At 37.6% G+C, this 24,938-nt stretch overlaps 2 protein-coding genes across 2 annotated transcripts in view; one reads left to right on the forward strand and one right to left on the reverse strand.

The window, feature by feature from the left end:
- The first annotated feature begins 3,486 nt into the window (after nt 1–3,486).
- On the forward strand, nt 3,487–9,772 carry LOC117339541. Its single transcript, XM_033901214.1, has 7 exons — nt 3,487–3,890; nt 4,460–4,652; nt 5,145–5,386; nt 5,923–6,021; nt 6,373–6,527; nt 7,040–7,247; nt 8,142–9,772. Exons 1-7 carry the CDS (start codon nt 3,647–3,649, stop codon nt 8,486–8,488), a joined length of 1,488 nt encoding a protein of 495 aa, XP_033757105.1. The 5' UTR covers nt 3,487–3,646; the 3' UTR covers nt 8,489–9,772.
- A 12,032-nt stretch (nt 9,773–21,804) lies between these two features.
- The window catches only part of LOC117338749, a 55,811-nt gene continuing 52,677 nt past the window's right edge, over nt 21,805–24,938 (reverse strand). The window contains exons 7-8 of the mRNA XM_033900060.1: nt 23,524–23,618; nt 21,805–22,937 (exon numbers count right to left, since the gene is read on the reverse strand). Coding sequence (XP_033755951.1) covers nt 22,563–22,937; nt 23,524–23,618 — 470 coding nt within the window. The 3' untranslated portion in view covers nt 21,805–22,562. The remainder of the gene's footprint in view (nt 22,938–23,523; nt 23,619–24,938) is intronic.

A 24,938-nucleotide genomic window follows, 5' to 3' on the forward strand; every position in this document is an offset into this window, starting at 1 on the left:
GTTGGTTTGTTACTGGTTTATCATCTCCTTTCACTGCGGTCGCTGTGTTCAGGCGACGTGGGGAGGCTGGTGGTCGAGTGCCTCCGGGGGCTGGTGGTCGAGTGCCTCCGGGGGCTGGTGGTCGAGTGCCTCTGGAGCCTGTATTCCCCTCAGGTAAGACTTTCCCTATCTATCCAGTACGTCCACAGGGCCGAACAGCTCCCTGGGACAGACATGGGCGCGGCTGGGTGGTCCCTCTCCGGTGTCGAACACCATATGACCTTGACGATTCACAGCGTTTTCTTTTATGTATACCTGTCCAAACATATTAAGGTAATCTCACCTATACAGCCAAAATCACCTATTGCCAACTTTTAACATTTTACACTTTTTAAGTTCCACTAGTGGGTTTCAGCTCATATCTGTCTGAAATGGTCCCGAGATGATCTGTACCAACAGTCTGAAATCCAATATGACTGCCATGACCACCATCTTGAAAAATACATTTTGAAACTTCTCCAGTTGGTGCTTTTGAGCTAAATATTGCAGATGGCAGAAGGGTCACATAGTTCATACATATAGGTCCTTTGTGCTGAAGAGGCAGGGGCCCATTAAGGCAAACGGGTAAATCCATTAAATCACTACTAGCTATAAAGAACTTAATAGCTTTTGACCATATTTGGTCAGGAGCATCCATAGACGAAGGGCAACAGATTTTGCATAAACTTGTTACTCTTTGCCAGTGGAGTGGGGTAGAGGAATGGCATTTAAATTGCTTCTAGTCACAATTGAGTGAAGATGTATTTTGATATTTAAATTGGTCCGAAGCATCTTTTGAGGAACATTTTGCATCAATGAGTGAATGGATTTTGAGAAATTTGCTCAGAAGCAACCTTGGGCAAAGTGGAACAAATTTGCATAAATGGTGACATTGGCCTCCCTGGGACCAAAGTGGTGGGCCCCAATTACAAGAATCCCTGAAATATTCAGGTGAACATCATTCAGACCAAATGGGCCTCTTCCATAATTTAAGCAACTTCTTCAATGAAACCCCAAGTTTAAACTTTGATCAAAGAAAAATTGGAGCATGAGCATTGTTCCCTGGCAGATGGGGAATACTGAATTCTTCAAGCTGTTAATTGACTTAATTCCCTGTCCCAGTGCCCGAGGAGGAGAGTGTGTTTTTTCAGAATTAATCACCTTAGCTTATGGAACCACTAGTTCAGCTTGGCAGGGATTATTCCTCATATCAAATCTAAACTCAGGATTGCTCACCTCAGTTTGGAGGTAAGGAAGCCCCAAAAAGGTCACAAAGTGCACTTTGCTGTGAATGTTCCCACTACAAGGATTTTTGTAGTCCGTAAGCTGTCAAGGCTCTACAGGCATCTTGTTAGGTACATGGAGTTGTTAGGTATATGGAGTTGTTAGGTATATGGAGTCGTTAGGTATATGGAGTTGTTAGGTATATGGAGTTGTTAGGTATATGGAGTTGTTAGGTATATGGAGTCGTTAGGTATATGGAGTTGTTAGGTATATGGAGTTGTTAGGTACATGGAGTTGTTGGGTATATGGAGTTGTTGGGTACATGGAGTTGTTAGGTATATGGAGTCGTTAGGTATATGGAGTTGTTAGGTATATGGAGTCGTTAGGTATATGGAGTTGTTAGGTATATGGATGTTGGGTATATGGAGTTGTTAGGTACATGGAGTTGTTAGGTATATGGAGTTGTTAGGTACATGGAGTTAGGTATATGGAGTTGTTAGGTACATGGAGTTGTTAGGTATATGGAGTTGTTAGGTAGGTACAGTGTATATGGAGTTGTTAGGTATATGGAGTCGTTAGGTATATGGAGTTGAAAATTAACAGTATTATTACAGTGTTGGCTTCTGTTCCACAAAATAAGAAAAAATCCTGCATTGAGTTCTTGACCATTTTATTTAGGACATGTAGATCATCATCATGATGACAATCAGATGACTATGAGAAGATCAAACTGCTTATGGCACAAAATCCATACCAATAGTATCATATCATATTACATGTAAAATGTTTCATCGGGACTTACAGTAGATGTATATTCAATGCTTGTTTGATCAGTGTGTACAAAGTACAATCCGACTGTCTGGTGGTCGCAATCATAAATCTGACAATGAAAGGGAAACAGATCTGGCACCAAAGGATTGCACCATTAAAAATTTACATATACCTATGACGTAGGAAAAGACTTGACCGTTGTCCAGTAACATTACGGAATACGGATGGATGAGAATATAACGAAACATAACCATTCAAGCTTAACAATACAAATTACAACTAGATAATAATCTTCTTGGATGGACAGGTATTTTATCAAAACTGTAAATTTCATGGCCCGCGGGTTTCATGTTTCTCCCTGGGAAGGGGCTAAACTTTACTGTAATTGTTTATCACATTTTTTAGCATAAATTTGTTATTTTATTTCTGTTGGAAATGATTCAAAATTGGTTAGAATTATGGGAAGGGGCGAAGCTTTGCTATCATTTACATAGGAACTGTTTAGAGATAAGTTGTAAATACAGTACATACTGTACAAGATATAGTTACATGTTAAAAACTCAGGTGATTGTTAAGGCTCATGGGCCTCTTGGTCTTTAAACTTACATGTGCCGGTACTTGTGGTCATGATATTAGGCCAGTGGCATACATTAAGGGCTACCAAGACGGATAAAATGCTTGACCTTGGTTTATTACTTTCAAACTCGCAGGGATAAAACTTTTTTTTTTTAAGTTAACACCATGCAGCAATGTAGACCAGTACGTATCATACGGAAATGCAAGTTTGTTCAATTGAATGACCTTGACTAGTTTTTCAAAGCTACTAAAGTACAGAGGTGAATGAGCAAGATGAAGAGAGTCATGATATCAGATTGGTACCTGGAAGCTTACTGCGATCAATGACTTACGATCAAGGGTTGATATAAAATGTAATTGTTGAAATGAATAATTTTGCCTATACTCATATTATAATTAATTAAGATGTGTTTATCTTAATTAATAAAGCATCCACATGAATGGCCAATTTAAGCTTTAAGGTAAGTTGCAAAATAGGTGATCAATGCATGTATGTAGCACATTTGTATATTCTATATTTTTTTATTAGGGAGACAACTACTAGCAGGGACATATATATAGAGAGAATACATGGTCAGTGACTTAAAATATAAGCTGTATTTTTATTTATTTCGCGAGGGTAAAGCATAGGTGCTTAGCACATTTATCTCTATATTTCTTGGTCTATAATCGGTCTTGTACTTATAATAAAAAATATTATGTAACAAAGCAGTTTAATAGTACATAGGGCAGGAAATTGATATTATCATTCCGCATTAATTGGCTTTTAAAAGTGTAAAGAATTTGTTAGTTATATATGAAAGAATTTTAACGATGGGAGGTAACCCCAATGTAAGAATCCGGCTCTGTCGAGATCGTTTTGTTTTAAATTTAGAAAGTGCTAATAAACATCCGGTTTAAGCGCATTTCACAACGGGGTGGACATTTAGTAGGCTAACAAAAACATTGTTAAAAATAACTCATTGCGATGTCAGCATATTTTATTGATATATCTGTGAAGGTTTCGCCTCGAACGACTTAAACTTATTGAAGGAAATCTGACGGCCTCTTTAACAAGATGGTGTTGATGGCCGAGTCGAGTTTAGCCGTAAAGCTTATTTATTTCCTTTCCTTATTTGTGGTAACAGGGTTTTTTACTTTCTGTATATTAACTCTGTGTAAACATCAACGTTGTTTACTCTTGTTTCATCACTACAAAAAGTTGATTTCTTTTTATTGGAATGCGAAGAAATGGAGAAAAACGATCGACAAATTTGTCGGTAAAGAAGAAAGCATTGAAACTTTTAAATCGTATATCGTAGGTGAGTACACCACTGTATGCTCTAATTTTATATTTATGAATAAAGAAATCCATTTATGAAAGATTTTACTCCAAAATTATGCACATATACCTTACAATACTAGATGCATATGATATGTGTATATTGTCATTTTATGTGGCAGTTTTTAATCCGAAGATTTCTGATATTTTTTATAGGCCTTATCTAGTATGGGCCAAATTTTTAAATTATCTCCCCTTCAGTATTCGAGTTTTGGCAGTTTTATTATCAAATAATGTAGGCCTACAATATGGAATATATTAACATAAAATCCCCTTTCACCCCTGATCAATTTGATATCACTGAAAGTCCATTATATTTACTAGTTAAAGCACTTACATTAGGAGGGGTGAAAGGGCTACAAACAAATTAAAAGTACATAATTTATAATCAAGCACAATAATATTGGAGACAATAATTGAATTAAATTGACTTCCCATGAAAACATGCATGTACATGTACATTGTTACAAACGAACATCAGAACCCTTCGGATTACATGCAGATATTTATTTTTATTTTATTTAATGTTGTTTCACTGTTTTTTCTCAGGAAATCTTGGATCTGGTGTGGATGAAAAAACCTTGATAAAAACTTTACTGCCATTATATAGACAACAAAAAGCAGAATCAGATGTCGTCATTAGTATAACTTTGGATCCAAAGAACACTTCTCTGAGAAAGGCACTTGTACAGGTCCCTTTCCACTGTACAAAAGCTTGCAACCTACTAGCATATAATAATGTGTGAGAACCCTTTCTTTTTATCTCACTTAACAATATAGGGGGTTTGTTACTGAATAATGTACCATTATCATATTATGTACATGTATATACATGTATATATATATTTAACATTTAATTGAAAAAAAAAAATTGTATACATGTATTATATATTTAACATAATAAAAAAAATCATATTCCAATTTTATTATGAATTAAAATCATCAGTATTCTCCATCACATTTCACAATGTACTAAGTGTATGCATATTAAATAAAGTTAGGCCTATAGTACAGATGGTATAACAATTAACACTCCATAATGTCTCTTAAGTCTTAATCATCTCTTGTTTGTTTACATAAATTCATGTGTTTTTGGATCAAGCAAAATGGCTAGCATTAATTAGTTTTGAAAATTGGTCATCAGGTTTTACTGTCAAAGTAATTTGCTTTTTTAATTAATTTTTTTTACATTTAACAAATATTAATTTCAATTAAACTTTGTCATCATTTTCAGAGTTTTAAATGACAGAAAAATTTCAGTAAGTGAGATAAAGAAAAGAAAACATTTACTACGGAAAGATTTTAAATTGGTCAGTCCAGAACCAAGTGTTGTGTCTGTTGGAGAAAGAGATTCGGATAATGGAGCCTGGAAAATGAACACATTCTCAGAGTACCAACTTATTGATGGAGGCAATCGTATCATAGACATAGATAGAAGACTTTTATCAGGAATCCTTGCGAATTCAGATGAATCAGGTGAGTAGAAGTACCTCCCTCGACTGCATCGCCCTTATAAAGAAGTGACTATGAGTTTATAACATAAAATTATAAAAATGCCTTAAATCTAGTTCAAACAGAATAATATGATTAATGAAAGGTTTCAGTCATTATAATTGATCATTTTCAAACTTGATGTTTTTCTATGATGTATGAAATGAATCTCTACTATGCCAAATATACAAACTCACAAATCTCCTCTACTCTGAAAACATCCTTGAGTATCTCCTTCATTATGAGGCTCACAACATACAAATTCACGTTAAAATATTGCCAGTAAACATCCAGTCAGTATTACATACACAGTCACATGTTAAAATATTACCAGTAAACATCCAGTGTTACATACACAGTTACATGTTAAAATATTACCAGTAAACATCAAGTGTTACATGTGTACACAGTCACATGTTAAAATATTGCCAGTAAACATCCAGTGTTACATACACAGTTACATGTTAAAATATTGCCAGTAAATTCATATAAACTTGTTCCAATTTTATCTTGATTTACAGGAATCTGTGCTATGGTGCTTACTTGTTCCAATTTTAAGCAGATTAAACAGGCTGTAAAATTGTGTGAACAGTACCCGGGATACATGTATTTCACGGCAGGTAAGGATAATCAGTGTTTACTTTGAAATATTGGAACACTTCAGTGTCATGATGCTCTAAAAAAAGGGGGAAACAAATTGTTTAGAGCACCGTCATTTAATAGTGTTCCGCCCTTTGTTAATGGTTTGGCATCATTCCTTCTAAATCTGTAAAGAATAAATAAACACTGGTCAGTAGAGAAAGCTTGTGATTTACAAATTGTTTTTCAATGATATCAAGTTACAGACATATATAAAAAATGAAAAAGTCTTGTTTGTCAAAATGGCAAAGGAGGTTTTGTTTGGGAACTTTTATGAAAAACTTTTCCATGAATTGGTTGTCTTTAAAACACTGTTGTTATTACTACTGTAGGTGTTCACCCTTCTGAAGTTAAGCAATGGAATGATGACAGTCTGGATGTGCTGGAAAAATATGCTGAACATCCACAATGTGTTGCAATTGGCGAGTGTGGCCTTCAGGACTCTAACACTGACACAAACAAACAAGTGGAGATATTCAGGCACCAGGTATGTTATCAATAAGGTCTGAACTCTCTAACACTGACACAAACAAACAAGTGGAGATATTCAGGCACCAGGTATGTTATCAATAAGGTCTGAACTCTCTAACACTGACACAAACAAACAAGTGGAGATATTCAGGCACCAGGTATGTTATCAATAAGGTCTGAACTCTCCTCCATCCCTTGTTAGCACCAAGGAATGCTGATATTCATAGATTGGTGTCTGGATTAATTTAGTTAGGTTAATCATTCAAATACATTGTTTTTAACTTTTTATAATCTATAACAATACATGTAAAAGGTCAAGGTCAACTTGATTGGATGAATAAATATGAGGTCAAGGTCATTTGATTCAACACCAATCTATTCAGTAATTATTTGTTTGTCCCACTATGCAGTATGCGTACCATATTGATGTACATACTGAATATACACCACAGGTATGATGTCTCACTATCCAGCCATCACTAATCTTCATTAGGAACTTTTTACAAATATCCTGGTCTTGTGTTTCAGATTGAGCTGGCATGTAAACTTAAAAAACCCTTGTGGTTTTGTTCGCTGGGAGCTGATGACAAACTAATTCCTATCTTACATGAATACAAAGATAAACTGACAGGGATGTGTGTTGGAGAGTATATACCATCAAAGGTGAAGAAGTACCCACACAGAATACCAAGATTTTGGGAACTAATTCAGATGGGAAGCTTTGTCTCAGTCTCATGTAAGTTATTGTATGGTTGTCGGGTCAAGACAAAGGTCACTGTTAGAGTTTTAGAAAATCCATGTTAGGGCTTTCGAGGCTTCATTCCTTGAAAGAGTTTGATTAAACTTCACTCAAATACAAAGAACCAGCATAGCTCATACAAGTTTGAGTTTCAGGATTGTGGGGTCAAGATTTAGGTCACTGTTACTAGTTTTAGAAAATTCTTGTCAACACTCCTTTGGGGATTTTGTAGAATTTCAGACAAATACAAAGGACCCTGATATCTCGGACAAGTATGAGTTTCAGGGTTGTCGTGTCAAGATCGAGGTCACTGTTACTATTTTAAGCTTTTTTCTTTGAAGAAGAGGGAGAGCTAATGTTGTCGCCCTGGCTTCAGCGTCATTGTTGGCTTTCTAACTTTAAGTTTTTGGTGCAAGTGTTAAATAGCATTAACACATCACTTAATAATTGTACTAGGGTACTGATATTTAACATTATGCTTCCTATTGGGTTATACTATCCTCTCCCAGAGTCGAACTAAGAGATTATTCGCCAAAAAACCTGCATTTTGACATATTGGACTTTGTCAAAAACTTAATTTTTAGATGCAAGTGTTGAAAGGCATTAACAAATCACTTTATGTTTGTACTAGCGTACTGATATTTGACTTTAGGCTCCCTGTGGGGTTATAGTATATTCTAATATAGTGGTATCTGCATAAATGACCTAGAACAACTTCAGAGTTGTATCCGAAGCAGGTGAGCAATGCAGGCCCATTTGGCCTTTTGTTGGTGGGAGACTCAATATACTACTGTTTCAGTTTGTATTACAGAGCTCAAAAATTATATCATGGTTCTTGGAAATGAATTCACTCAGGTTTCCTATTAGTTATGTTTTCCTCTTATTTTTCAGGGTTTTCCAAAGAAGGGGGTGGCTATGACAAGACTTGGTTCAGATTCTGGTTACAGAAAGGTTACATTTCTCCATACCAGATTATATTTACTAGTAATGCTCCATCTACTGGTGTGCCAAACACAGACTATGAGGGTTTATGTAGTACTCTGTCCCGTAGCGTTCTGACGTATCTCCAAGAGAGTACGATGGACAATTATTATAATAACTCTTCGGAAGTCATGGATGGGGAGCCCAGCTGTTTGCCTGCCTTGCTGGAGATCATCTCCTCCTTCCTGGACTGCCCACCAAAAAAACTGGCTTCAATCACCACCAGCAACGCTCAAAAGTTTTTCAACTTTAAATGAACTCTACCTGCTTTGTTGAAATTTTGTCTATCCATGAATGAGATTGTAAATGCTAGCGATTGGAATCTGTTTACTTTAAGAATTGATTATCAATCTATCTGTCTCACAGTCTGTCAACTTTGATTTCCACATGCAATAATTCTGTTCGTTTTGGTTGATTGTTGTTTGTTGTACAGTTGTGTGGAGGAGGGGATGCATGGGATTTTCATTTCACAAAGATTTTCATTTTGGTAAAAATTTATCATGTATTGGGCAACAGATTAGTATCCATAGGAACACTACCTTGGAGTTACTGCCCTTGATACTGTATTAGATATATATGAACCGTGGGTTGGAAATTCGTGCCTTTTGTAAGTACCTACAGTATATAGGTGGAATAATGAATAGTTTATAATAATAACATGATCACTCTAACACTTAACAAATGTCATATAGTGAATTGTTAGTTACCTCCCTTTATATTATGTGTCTAAAAATGTAGGGCGAACTTGATTCTGACGTGCTGGCGGAAAGGGGAAAAAATTACTTGATTGTGTCCAGAATATGTGCGCGCAATTTCGGCATGTTCCGATTGGCGTAAATTCCTGCCAGTTTGGAATCACCGGCACAAATCAAGTGAGAAGTTAAAGAATTTCAACTTGTTTTGGGCCTGTCAGGCTATTTTAGTCATATATATTGCAAAATAAGTTGATTTTGAATGTTCTGCAGCGTTCGATGTTTACAATGCTTTTGAAATATGTTTATTCATATATAAATACATAAAATAAATATATTTTGGTCTATGTCGGCCATAATGCAACTGAGCCGCTTTGCTTGAATGTAGGTGCTGGCGGCAAGCTCAAAACTGGCAAACGAAACAAAAGGCAAGACAGAATCAAATTCGCTTTTCAGGTTTCTATTGTAAAATCTACATTGTCTATATTTCCTGGAACATGTGCCAAAACAGCAGTTTGTTATTTCAGGTGTTATCAAAATAAACATTCAAAATAACTTTATGACACTTCATATGATCCTCAATTTTTGTGTTTATTCTAGACAGTGTTTTTCTGTTTATTTTAACGGGGGCGTGGTGGCCGAGTGGCACTTGATCACCTCCACCTCTGGGTTGCAAGTGTGAAACCCACGTAGGACAGTTGTCAGGTACTGACCGTAGGCCGGTGATTTTTCTCTGGGTACTCGGCTTTCTTCAACCACCAAAACCTGGCAGGTCCTTAAATGACCCTGATTGTTAATAGGATGTTAAACAAAATAAACCATTGTGTTAACAGTTAATACTTAACAGTTTTAACATTTGTTCTGTAATTAAATCTTATTTCTGTTGATAGTTAAATATAGACCATAGGAACTTGACCATTGGACATCAGGAATATAAATGATGGATAGAAAAATATTAATTTTTAAATTCTTTGTTTTACATAATAAATTTATATTTTGATATGAATAGTCTTTATGTTTTATCCCTATGGGTGATATTGCTGTGATATTTTCGGTTGCCCAGTACACGTATAAGTGTCTGCATGTTGTGTGACCTTGGACCTGGACAGCTTCAGATAACTTCTGTAATGAGTAGATGTGGTAATCTAACCTCTGCTGGATCTAATAGTGCACAAATCACAATGGATGACTTTTTTTTTTTTTTTTTTTTTGACTGATATTTCACCAATGACTCTCCTTTTCAATCAAATTCACTTCATCGCCTTCGGCCTCGTGCAGTAGAACATTGGTCGATTACAAGTACTTGTGTCAAATATTCTGGATTTATATCTATATATTATTCCTTATTTTACACTACATAAAAAGTAGACAATATAATTGCGATTTGAACCACATCCTCCAAAAATACTTTTAACCAGGTTAATAGTCAAAAGTGCTATTTACTCAGAATGAACGCATTCATATTTTCGCGGTTTTTCGCTTCCTTCATTCTGATTTGACAATGCGTCTGTCTATCGTCTATCTATGATCGGGTAGGCGTCATTATCCGGAGAAGACAATGTATACAAATAAAACTTCAAACCCACTGGTCAGTATGTAGATCGCTGACACAAATCCGTAGAGCGTTGACACAGAATCCGTAGATCGTTGACACAGAATCCGTAGATCGTTGACACAGAATCCGTAGATCGTTGACACAGAATCCGTAGATCGTTGACGCAGAATCCGTAGATCGCTGACGCAGAATCCGTAGATCGTTCACACAAATCCGTAGATCGTTGACACAGAATCCGTAGATCGCTGACACAGAATCCGTAGATCGTTGACGCAGTATCTGTAGATCGTTGACACAGAATCCGTAGATCGTTGACACAGTATCTGTAGATCGTTGACACAGAATCCGTAGATCGCTGACACAATGTGTAGATCGCTGACACAATATATAGATCGCTGACACAATATGTAGATCGCGGACACAATATGTAGATCGCTGACACAGAATCTGTAGATCTTTGAACCAGAATCTGTAGAAGATCGTTGACACAAATCCGTAGATCGTCGACACAGAATATGTAAATCGTTGACAAAAATGCGTAGATCGCTGACACAGAATCGGTAGATCGTTGACACAGAATCAGTAGATCGTTGACACAGAATCCGTAGATCGTTGACGCAGAATCCGTAGATCGTTGACACAGAATCCGTAGATCGTTGACACAGAATCCGTAGATTGTTGACACAGAATCCGTAGATCGTTGACGCAGAATCCGTAGATCGTTGACGCAGAATCCGTAGATCGCTGACACAGAATCCGTAGATCGTTGACACAGAATCCGTAGATCGCTGACACAGAATCTGTAGATCGTTGACGCAGAATCCGAAGATCGCTGACACAATATGGAGATCGCTGACACAATATGTAGATCGCTGACACAATATGTAGATCGCTGACACAGAATCTGTAGATCTTTGAACCAGAATCTGTAGAAGATAGTTGACACAAATCCGTAGATCGCTGACACAGAATCCGTAACTCGTTGACAAAAATGCGTAGATCGCTGACACAGAATCGGTAGATCGTTGACACAGTATCTGTAGATCGTTGACACAGAATCCGTAGATCGCTGACACAATATATAGATCGCTGACACAATATGTAGATCGCGGACACAATATGTAGATCGCTGACACAGAATCTGTAGATCTTTGAACCAGAATCTGTAGAAGATCTTTGAACCAGAATCTGTAGAAGATCGTTGACACAAATCCGTAGATCGTCGACACAGAATATGTAAATCGTTGACAAAAATGCGTAGATCGCTGACACAGAATCGGTAGATCGTTGACACAGTATCAGTAGATCGTTGACACAGAATCCGTAGATCGCTGACACAGAATCTGTAGATCGCTGACACAATATGAAGATCGCTGACACAATATGTAGATCGCTGACACAGAATCTGTAGGTCTTTGAACCAGAATCTGTAGAAGATCGTTGACACAAATCCGTAGATCGCTGACACAGAATATGTAAATCGTAGACAAAAATGCGTAGATAGCTGACACAGTATCTGTAGATCGTTGACGCAGAATCTGTAGATCGCTGACACAATATGTAGATCGCTGACACAATATGTAGATCGTTGACGAAGAATCCGTAGATCACTGACACAATATGTAGATCGCTGACACAGAATCAGTAGATCTTTGAACCAGAATCTGTAGACGATCGTTGACACAAATCCGTAGATCGTTGACACAGAATATGTAGATCGTTGACAAAAATGCGTAGATCGCTGACACAGAATCGGTAGATCGTTGACACAGAATCAGTAGATCGTTGACACAGAATCCGTAGATCGTTGACGCAGCATCCGTAGATCGTTGACACAGAATCCATAGATCGTTGACACAGAATCAGTAGATCGTTGACACAGAATCAGTAGATCGTTGACACAGAATCAGTAGATCGTTGACGCAGAATCCGTAGATCGCTGACACAGAATCCGTAGATCGTTGACACAAATCCGTAGATCGTTGACACAATATGTAGATCGCTGACACAGAATCTGTAGATCTTTGAACCAGAATCTGTAGACGATCGTTGACACAAATCCGTAGATCGTCGACACAGAATATGTAGATCGTTGACAAAAATGCGTAGATCGCTGACACAGAATCGGTAGATCGTTGACACAGAATCCGTAGATCGTTGACACAGAATCCGTAGATCGTTGACGCAGCATCCGTAGATCGTTGACACAGAATCCGTAGATCGTTGACACAGAATCAGTAGATCGTTGACGCAGAATCCGTAGATCGTTGACGCAGAATCCGTAGATCGCTGACACAGAATCCGTAGATCGTTGACACAAATCCGTAGATCGTTGACACAGAATCCGTAGATCTCTGACACTATATGTAGATCGCTTACACAATATGTAGATCGTTGACACAATATGTAGATCGCCGACACAATATGTAGATCGCGGACACAATATGTAGATCGCTGACACAGAATCTGTAGATCTTTGAACCAGAATCTGTAGAAGATCGTTGACACAAATCCGTAGATCGTCGACACAGAATATGTAGATCGTTGACAAAAATGCGTAGATCGCTGACACAGAATCGGTAGATCGTTGACACAGAATCGGTAGATCGTTGACACAGAATCGGTAGATCGTTGACGCAGAATCCGTAGATCGTTGACACAGAATCCGTAGATCGTCGGCACAAGTTCATAGATCGCTGACACGGAATCTATAGATCGTTGACACAGAATCGGTAGAAGATCGTTGACACAGAATCTGTAGATCGTTGACACAGAATCCGTAGATCGTTGACGCAGAATCCGTAGATCGCTGACACAGAATCCGTAGATCGCTGATACAAATCCGTAGATCGATGACACAAAATCCGTAGATCGCTGACACAGAATCTGTAGATCGTTGACGCAGAATCCGTAGATCGCTGACACAATATGGAGATCGCTGACACAATATGTAGATCGCTGACACAGAATCTGTAGATCTTTGAACCAGAATCTGTAGAAGATCGTTGACACAAATCCGTAGATCGTCGACACAGAATATGTAGATCGTTGACAAAAATGCGTAGATCGCTGACACAGAATCGGTAGATCGTTGACACAGAATCAGTAGATCGTTGACACAGAATCCGTAGATCGTCGGCACAAGTTCATAGATCGCTGACACGGAATCTATAGAAGATCGTTGACACAGAATCTATAGATCGTTGACACAGAATCGGTAGAAGATCGTTGACACAGAATCTGTAGATCGTTGACACAGAATCCGTAGATCGTTGACGCAGAATCCGTAGATCGCTGACACAGAATCCGTAGATCGTTGATACAAATCCGTAGATCGATGACACAAAATCCGTAGATCGCTGACACAGAATCTGTAGATCGTTGACGCAGCATCCGTAGATCGTTGACACAGAATCCGTAGATCGTTGACACAGAATCTGTAGATCGCTTACACAATATGTAGATCGTTGACGAAGGATCTGCAGATCGCTGACACAATATGTAGATCGCCGACACAATATGTAGATCGCTGACACAGAATCTGTAGATCTTTGAACCAGAATCTGTAGAAGATCGTTGACACAAATCCGTAGATCGTCGACACAGAATATGTAGATCGTTGACAAAAATGCGTAGATCGCTGACACAGAATCGGTAGATCGTTGACACAGAATCAGTAGATCGTTGACACAGAATCCGTAGATCGTTGACGCAGCATCCGTAGATCGTTGACACAGAATCCGTAGATCGTTGACACAGAATCTGTAGATCGCTTACACAATATGTAGATCGTTGACGAAGGATCTGCAGATCGCTGACACAATATGTAGATCGCCGACACAATATGTAGATCGCCGACACAATATGTAGATCGCTGACACAGAATCTGTAGATCTTTGAACCAGAATCTGTAGAAGATCGTTGACACAAATCCGTAGATCGTCGACACAGAATATGTAGATCGTTGACAAAAATGCGTAGATCGCTGACACAGAATCGGTAGATCGTTGACACAGAATCAGTAGATCGTTGACACAGAATCCGTAGATCGTTGACGCAGAATCCGTAGATCGTTGACACAGAATCCGTAGATCGTCGGCACAAGTTCATAGATCGCTGACACGGAATCTATAGAAGATCGTTGACACAGAATCTATAGATCGTTGACACAGAATCGGTAGAAGATCGTTGACACAGAATCGGTAGAAGATCGTTGACACAGAATCTGTAGATCGTTGACACAGAATCCGTAGATCGTTGACGCAGAATCCGTAGATCGCTGACACAGAATCCGTAGATCGTTGATTCAAATCCGTAGATCGATGACACAAAATCCGTAGATCGCTGACACAGAATCTGTAGATCGTTGACGCAGAATCCGTAGATCGCTGACACAATATGGAGATCGCTGACACAATATGGAGATCGCTGACACAATATGTAGATCGCTGACACAGAATCTGTAGATCTTTGAACCAGAATCTGTAGAAGATCGTTGACACAAATCCGTAGATCGTCGACACAGAATATGTAGATCGTTGACAAAAATGCGTAGATCGCTGACACAGAATCGGTAGATCGTTGACACAGAATCAGTAGATCGTTGACACAGAATCCGTAGATCGTTGACGCAGAATCCGTAGATCGTTGACACAGAATCCGTAGATCGTCGACACAAGTTCATAGATCGCTGGCACGGAATCTATCGATCGTTGACACAGAATCGGTAGAAGATAGTTGACACAGAATCTGTAGAAGATCGTTGACACAGAATCTGCTAATGACACAGCAATATCAGCATAAAGTATCGCATACAATTTTTAATTTTGTTTTTAAATGTCTCCAGTTGATAGGCCTTTTCAATCTCCCAAATCATTTTTAAAATCGGGGACTTAAATTATTTTAGCCTTAATTCGGTTGCTTGTGAGGGGAGGAGGGTGAAGGGGTAACCATCCATTATATATGCTATACAGATACCCAAGTCAACACAAGGCAGCTTCAAAGGCGATATAACACCAGAACCGTTCGGATTACCATATCACATTTTATTGATATGATCCACAGTCTTATTGATCACGAGTGACTTGATTCAAGTTTCATGTTGTCTGTGTAATTATTGAGAAGTCAATATATTTAAAGTAAACATTTTAACAAGACAGCTTCATAAACGAGGAGTGTTCGAAAACTTTTGCAAACGCACTGTATACTAGCTCGAATATCACGTGATTTACGTGCATAAAAAATCAGTACGAACTGGTCCACCGTTTCATTAAAATCAACTAACCGGTTCTCTTGCAATTTAGATTGCTTTCAGGTGTAGTCATATATATATACTGTTGATAATGGTTTAGAAACTTATAGAAAATGTCGCTGAATCAGGGACTGTATAGAAACCCGCTGTAAGTTGGGATTGAACTTCAAAAATATGGGTATAAAAGAATACCATTTTACACAGTTTATGGATGGTTTACTACATTTCATTATGGTCACGAATCAGTCGAAGGTGACCTTTACTCATGAAGGCCTAGGTCTGTGGTTACCAAATTGAACGCCATTAAAATCAAGTTAATCATAGAGAAAGATGGGCATTTTACGGTCAGACTGTTAGCACGAATAACAAGGTTGGAGTTGGCATCTGTTCACTTCATTCTGCTGAAAATTCTTAAGGTTAGGGAAAATGAGTGCTTGTTGGATCCCACATTTACTCGCTGACGAGCAGAAACGTGCACGGGCACAAATGGCTAAGAAACTGCTGAAAAAGTACCCAAAATATCAGAAAATGGCGTTTGATAAGATATAGGCTTTGAAACATGCCAAAAAGCCCAGCATTGTTAAACGAACACTGACAGCAAAGAAAGTGTTATACGCAATAATCCTTAGAAGTAGTGGACCAACCATGCAAATTGCTGTTCCAAAAGGTAAGGATGTATCTTCTGAAGCTTATATAAGAATGTAGTTCTGAAAAAAGTGAGAACAAAAATGAGAAAAATTCGTCCTAAAACAGCTCTCTAGCATGTCCAATCGTTACGTGACAATGCCCCAGCCCACAATATCGAACGTCTTCTTGTATATATCTATGTTTCTACATGTATAATTCCTGACGAACTACACAAATACGTTTCTTTATTTTTTATTGAAGAAGTGTACATATTAATGAACTGTAACAGAAGTTAGAGACGACACATCGATTTACCACCCTTATCCTGCTCTGTGATACAGACCTTTGTTACTGGGGGAGAAAACAGGCCAATCATTATCAATTAAAACTTCATTATGGGGCGATACCAGGAGCTATCCCCGATTAGTTGTAGACGTTAATGATAATATCCTAATCGGAGACAATGAAACAGAAAAGCGCAAACAATTGATACCTCTGTAATGACGCTACCACTTTCCTTAAGTTTGAACAGCTGCATATGACAGTCCTTTCGATGTTCAAATAATATAACAATTACCGACTACAGATGTACCTGTGGATATAATATCCAACACTAATTTTGACCGGACACCCATCTTGTTTTTCCTTTGAAGCAAAACACCAGTTGCCGTAACAGTTAAACTACAGTGGGCTACATCACAGTGTGTACATATAGTACTCGATTGACTGCCAGATTTGCATGAGGTTGAGGTCACGGACCTGTTTCAACCTCAGTTTCCAAACGAATATCTAATAATAACGATCCATCAGTTTACTTTTCAATAAGTCCCGATGATCAAGGGATACTCAGAAATAAATCCTGCTTTCGTTTTAAAAACAATATATTGCATCATTGCGCATGGGAGCTGTTAACTTGTGTTTATTTCTGGTTTTGAAGAGGAACAAGAACTGTTTGTTGACACCTAAGGTAAAATTCAAAGTAAGGTTAAAGAACACCAATCAGCAGCGTAGTTTGTCGTTAAACAGTTTATCCTGCAACTGCCACCGCATTGTCGGAATACACCCACCGTATATATTTTTGCTGTATACGGCAGTGACGGAAAACAGCTGTATTTTGGAATCTTAGCACGTGCGTCAGTTCGACTGACCTACTTCAAAGTGAAACTACGTTTAAAAGGCGAACATATTTCGGTCATTTTTGACACCCTTTCACTTCAAAATGATTATTTTTGATGATTATTTTTATGACTGTTGCAGGATAAATAGAATACATGGTCAGTGTCTTAAAATATAAGCTGTATTTTTGGCTCGGGACAGAAAGACAAAAGTGGCTCGCCAAGGCTCGCCACTTTTGTCTTTCTTTACCCTCGCCAAAATACAGCTTATATTTTAAGACACTGACCATGTATTCTCTATATATACAGCTTTGAACACTGGTCCGAGTTGACCATTTCGGACATCAAATCTATTCGACAGTTTCAACACTATGTAGTGAAACACATACTAAACGTCTGAACACCTACACGCTCCGATATGATTGAAAGTAATCTTGGCCTCACAAGAATTGATGTTGAGATTTCCAAGAAGCTTACATGTAGTTCCCTACAGAAACTAATCTCACGTGAGAGTAAATACGCTCTGAAGCATTTATTTCTCGCGTGTAGATTAATTCCCGATGTTGTTACTATTCTGACCAAATACGGACTTATTAGCCATCTTGACACTAAACTTACGTTCAGAGGTTTGTGACAAAGATATAATGGGAAAGACTGGCCAATCGAGCGATTCTCTCTGTTGAAAATAACTTTCTTGGGGAGAGAATAGATAGTTACCCGGATTTTAGTCAGTTTAAACATATCCATGATGGGTACTGCACCCTTGACATGTATATGTAATATTCAAGTACACTATTTTTGAGGGGGAATACTAATCGAATGAGCGTGTTTAAAAAAACAACAAAGTATTCAATCTATTTTCGTTTCTCGCAAAAAGAATCTTTTAGTGCCGTTCTATAAAAAATAACTGACCTGTTCTTCCCTGTCAGACAAGTATAATAACATCATTGAGACGTCGCACGACGGTCACTTCATAGATACATTGTAGAGGGAATAAAACGTCGAAAGTCTGACGCGCCTGATTTATTATATTTTTATTACAAAATTTTCTCATTGATACGAGTTAAGTAATAAACGTAATCTTACACTCGTGGCTATGTAAATCTGGAATTTATTAAAAGTGTAAACTAATTTCATATCCGCCTAAAGCTTGCACATATTAAAATGATTGAGCTCGTTTAACAAACTCAATATTGCATTTCTACGACTGTAAGATTATCTAATACATATGTATAGTGGAATGTATTATATCGAATCGTTATACAATTTCAATGTAATTCAGCAATATTGATGATATAAAAATAACTTGGGGACACAAACGAAAACAATCTTTACGTTTATCTGTAGATTTAAGCCCATGTCCCGTGATTCAATGTTCATAGGATTGTGGACTATTCAAATAGTCCGTAGTCCGTGGTCCGTCCGTTCACATCCGTAGTCCGTCCGTCACAAGGCAGGGGCGTAGCTAGGCCAACAAAAATGTGTAAGCCCAGGCGAGGGGTCTGGTGGAAAATTAATTTAAAGATTTTATGAAGGTTTGAAATTGATTTCCGAGATAGTAATTTCAAAATATGTTTAATTCTAAATTATACTGAACTACAAGTTTTCCGGTATAAACATATAATTAATGTTCATTTGTTTCTATAGTTAAGACAAAAGACAATTGTCTGTCTTAGAAGGAGACACCGCCTCAAAATGACCCTGGCTGTTCACGTGGCGATAAACCCAGTAACAAACAAACCTGCTAAATAAGTCACGTGTATTGAATTCATATTGGAATTTCAGTTGCGTTCATCACCCTTGTTTACTAACGTTATCAACGCATGGACCGAGTTATGATGCTCGTCCTAAATAACGATATACAAAAGTTGAATATTAATTCACCTTCAATAAATATAGTATCAGTCTGACCACGATATCAAAAGACGGATACTTAAAGTATGCCGATATTACACATATTTGTACTTGTCAGTGTCGGACATCATCTTCTCGGCAGTAAGTTTTTTTCTTCTTTTTTTTTTATTTATTTATTTTATTATTTTGTTAAGTTTTACGTTAAACACCTGGCATATTAAGAGCGGGGGACATACATGTACAGATTTCAAGAACAATTGAACTTGTATTTGTAGTGTCTATTGTTCATGTTTGTTTGAAGTAAATAACCCATAAGAATCCATAAAACTTTAAAACATACTTTTATTCAATTGTAAAACAAGTAAATGTAGAACTATCTAATCTCTGTAAAGCATGCAAAAATAACATAAAACCACTGCTTGGTGGAAACCTTTGAAAATCTGAAGGGAGATAACTCTCCGTCACTCGAATCTGACAGCATTATTTAACAAACTAACGTACGCATGTTATAGAACGACAGGTGAGGGTTTATAAAATATCGGGTAATAATTTTATAGAAAAAAGTGATGATTATCAATTTTACAAACTGAAACTCTTAACTTTCATAAAGATTAAAAAAAAAACCTGGTACATTGTAAAATGTTCAATATCAGACTTGAGAGACTAGTCCTTTACCGTGCAGCCCTGGCCACACAGTCGTCTTGTCTCTCAGTAAATGCTACTAAAGCAGGAGACGAATTTATACAGAATAAAAGTGAATTTTCCCTTAAAACTACTTGGCTACATAAACATGTCAGGTAGCTGAAATACCAAGGCCCATCTTTTGTCTTAATGGGCTTTGACAAGATTTAAGATAAAAAGGTTCTTAGCCAGCAACACATATCAGAGGTTGTACCAAATAATATTGTCCATAAAAATATCAAACATGTCCCTGTGTCTATCACACACCGGAACAGGAAATATAACATGTCCCTGTGTCTATCACACACCGGAACAGGAAATATAACATGTCCCTGTGTCTATCACACACCGGAACAGGAAATATAACATGTCCCTTTGTCTATCACACACCGGAACAGGAAATATAACATGTCCCTGTGTCTATCACACACCGGAACAGGAAATATAACATGTCCCTTTGTCTATCACACACCGGAACAGGAAATATAACATGTCCCTGTGTCTATCACACACCGGAACAGGAAATATAACATGTCCCTGTGTCTATCACACACCGGAACAGGAAATATAACAAACGTTGGTAAACATAACAAGTTCGAATATCAAAACATAGATTTATTTTGTGTACTGGTCCTCCACTTAGTAACCATTCACAGGTTTCCTATCATATAAAATAATATATACGCATGTGGGTTAATGTTGCATTTATAATTAAAAATAACAAAAAACGTCATGTTTTAATATAAATTCAATATTTAATGATTTCCCGGTTAGTTCTGTTTGTTTTCTTGATCGGATTTTAATGTTAGGTGTCCAACGTCTTTATCGGGATGTTTTCGTCGTTCCTCGTGTTCTCGCGTGGTCACGTGACCGGCACGAAGGACTACATTAACACTTGGTCGGTAAATATGGCCAGAGCACCCGACCAACGTATTTTGTCGTACAAACAAATATGATACACTTATTCATCGTGCTAAGAAACCGAGAAAAAGTGCTGTACATTCTTTTATTTATTCAAGTATGGTTACATAACGGCGTTATAAACTGGTGTTAATTGAAGAAGTGCCGATTAATTGACTACTTTTTAAGTAATTTTGACGATGTTTATCATTTTCGTAAGAATGTACAGCACTTTTCGTTGTTCTCATACAATTACCTTCACGCTCTTACCTGTTTCATAAGTATTGATTTAGGGTAGTCGGGTGCTCTAGGACGATTCATAGAGCAAGTGTTAATGTTCATTCTCCAATATTGGAACTCTTCAGTGTTTTAAGTATCGAAATCGGCATATAGAAACGAACAAACGTTAATAAACGAATGCAATGGATCGTAATTAATTCAATTAATTATTTACAGATGATTTCCAAAGACATAAGGTAAAGTTAGAAGTTTTCGGCTGTACACATGCAAGTTTGTAAATTCGTCACTGTGATAAAACCACCGTCCTCGCTGTTGCCATGACAGCCGATCGAAGCTGCGATCACGAATGCACTGACAAAGTGAAAGTTGAAGTATTTTTCGCAACATGCCGTTTAAACTTAAAATTACATTCTCACCTCATATTGATTGGGGTTGTTTAATCATACCTGATCAATTGAATTATCAGAAAACTAACAAAAACACTAAAAAACACAGAATGAAGCCTTCGTGCCAGGCAGTGCAGACACAACGCGGGACCTGTAAACAATGTGACGTCATTGGAATATACAAGTTGCAACAATGTACAACAATGTATATTTTACATGAATACACTAATGAGCAACAAAATGGGACGCAACATTAACCCACATGCGTAGTAAATCAACTGATGAATATCAGTGTAACATCAATGGTCATGCAAGATTTCCCAACTAACATAAATGGCAGCTTTTCTTTGTGACTTCATAATATATACAGACTAAAACCTCAGATTAAGAAAAAAAAGAAAATAATGGCAAACATTTCTACATTGTAATCACTAATTAAACAACAAATATACCTTGTAAATATATCTTAACAATATAACAAACCATATCTGTATACAGACGTTGTATATAATGTAACAAAGGGGTCAAATAGAAAACACTTATTGTTTAAAGTTTGAACTTATCAAACGCACTCTTTGTGCAAAAACCGTTTTAGTTTTAGGTAGCACTTTGCATTTTGGTTTCTTCTAAAAACTAACCTGGATATTAGAAAAAGTTAATAAGTCCGCAACATTTGCATTTTGGGGAGGGTTTTGAGAAAACAAAAAGGAAATTCGTAATCCATAAACCTGCAAAATTGAATCTAATTACATGTTGATGATGCAAGCGCCAGCCGATGTATATGAACCGGAAGGGGATTTTAATATACATGTACATGTTCATATCAGAATATAATCTAAATACATTTCATGAAATTCTTAAGATTTGGAAAAGAAATCAGCGTTAAACGTACCTTGAAACAAAGACACAAAAATCTCATTTTAAAAACAAACACGATCTATATTTTTTTCTTAAAGTCTGGTACATGTATAGCTTTAAAACACGTTCAGCACCAGTTCCATCCTACACCATCCACTCACTCCCAGTGAGACTAGCGAGTTTTCGGTCGGCTCCGGCCAGGTGGTTTCACTAGACTAGTTTGTTCCCGGGAAGGATGAATTCTGTAAGCATTCTTCTGATTTCTCCTTGAGATTCGCAGACTTCTGGAGATTTGTGTATGTGTTGAATCCTTATCAGTGATTTTTAGATTTGTGAGTTCGTGTGATGAATGTAGTTTACATCCATACTGCTTTGTTTTCTCTACATGACAATTGCCCCAAGTTTTAAAGGTTGATCGAAGTCGTACAGGTACAACATAAGCTGACGTCATGTTGAGAAGGTGGTGCAGTTCCCGTGACAACCCCAGTTTATGAGCCACACCTCCACCGATAGACTTTCTTGGAGGAGCTTCCCTCTTTTGAATTCTCTGAATCGTAAAACGGATATCATTTTCATTTAACTGAATTTTAAGTAGAAGTTATCTTAACTACAGGGACCTGTTCATGTGACAATACATTATTACATGTATAATACAAGTCTACTCCGGCACACGTACTTGTCAAGCAGACTGGGGTCGTGGTAAATTTAGTTGGTGTTTTAAATTCGGCATCCTCGATACTCCCTGGTTACTTTCACTTTCGATCTTTGGAGTATCGAGGGTGCTGTTTCGGTAATCTATATTTATATACATCCTTTAGGTCTCCGCTAATACCTTTATAAAATACAATGATGAACTTAATCAATGTAGTAGCATTTACAAAAACGTATGCTTGACGAAGATCTGATATACTATACAGCTAGTATGTCTTATTTTTAAAACTATGTACATGTAATTCACACTTAAAATTCAAATTTTTAAGTGAACCGTTAACACATTACCCGAGAATCCCTCGTCCCCAGACACACGCACACACACACATGAATGTTTTAAAAATCATTCTGGATTATTAAAGTATGATCAATGAGCTGTTTCACACTGTACAGTTGCCAATTTTATCTCCCTTGTATCGTACCGAAGGCCGGGCAGGCAGCGAGCTTGAGTTCGACCTCGGTCTGGGGGGTACTCGTCCAAAATGTAGCTTTCTCTTCACTCTATGCCATGGGATATCTGTCAACAAAAATATACGTATTAAATAATCTCGGTAAAATTCCCGGATTCTGAGAAAATAACACAATTCGGTGACATGTATTAGCGTTTTGTTTTGTAAAGTTTTGTGGTCCACTGACAGTTTGATTCATACAGGGCCAAGACAAGATATATATGTAGTCAATGCTCAACTGTCAAAACACCCAACATGTATTGACTGACGAGGCGAATACCTCTGGTACATTTAGCTGTGATCAAGTACACGTATAGCTCATAACGACGAGACAATTTCACCACAGGGACCTGAGAACTTGTTAGTCTTGGGGTGTATTTATACATTTCCTAGTATGTATTGTACATACTAGGGTTCAAATACACACAGACTAAGGAATCGTCGGGTACCTGCGGAATTTACAAAGGAATGCAGATATGATACAATTTGTTACCCAGACAGTACACAAATAAGTGTTTTACCTGTATAACGGATGCAGAAATGTAAAGGTTTCGTGAAATTGTTGAATCACTAAACACCAACAGTATATCCTGATTATACTGCCTTTACAATGTTTCAACTAGACAGTAGTGATCTCTAGCCAAAGAACTGCTACAATCTAATGTTTCCACTAGACGGAAGTGATCTCTAGCCAAAGAACTGCTACAATCTAATGTTTGAACTAGACGGAAGTGATCTCTAGCCAAAGAAATGCTACAATCTAATGTTTCATCTAGACGGAAGTGATCTCTAGCCAAACAACTGCTAGGCCTACAATCTAATGTTTCATCTAGACGGAAGTGATCTCTAGCCAAAGAACTGCTACAATCTAACGTTTCATCTAGACGGAAATGATCTCTCGCCAAAGAACTGCTACAATCTAATGTTTCAACTAGACGGAAGTGATCTCTAGCCAAAGAACTGCTAGGCCTACAATCTAATGTTTCCACTAGACGGAAGTGATCTCTAGCCAAAGAACTGCTACAATCTAATGTTTGAACTAGACGGAAGTGATCTCTAGCCAAAGAACTGCTACAATCTAATGTTTGAACTAGACGGAAGTGATCTCTAGCCAAAGAACTGCTACAATCTAACGTCGGACGATGGACAACACACAGTTCATTACAGAGTTTTAAGCTCGCCCTTCAAAACGGGCGTACACACAATCGGAAACATTTCAGACTGACATTCCCCATGACGACACACGGCCATTCTGTCAATAACCACAAGTTCAACTACACACCCTGTGATAACAACAATATGACTATAGTTCTGGTATTCTGATAAGTCCTATAATTGAAACTTAATTTCTATGTACGGCTTTGCAAATAATGCAAAATTGTTATTTT

The sequence above is a fragment of the Pecten maximus genome, chromosome 12 (genome assembly GCF_902652985.1).
Source record: "Pecten maximus chromosome 12, xPecMax1.1, whole genome shotgun sequence".
Taxonomy (NCBI): domain Eukaryota; kingdom Metazoa; phylum Mollusca; class Bivalvia; order Pectinida; family Pectinidae; genus Pecten; species Pecten maximus.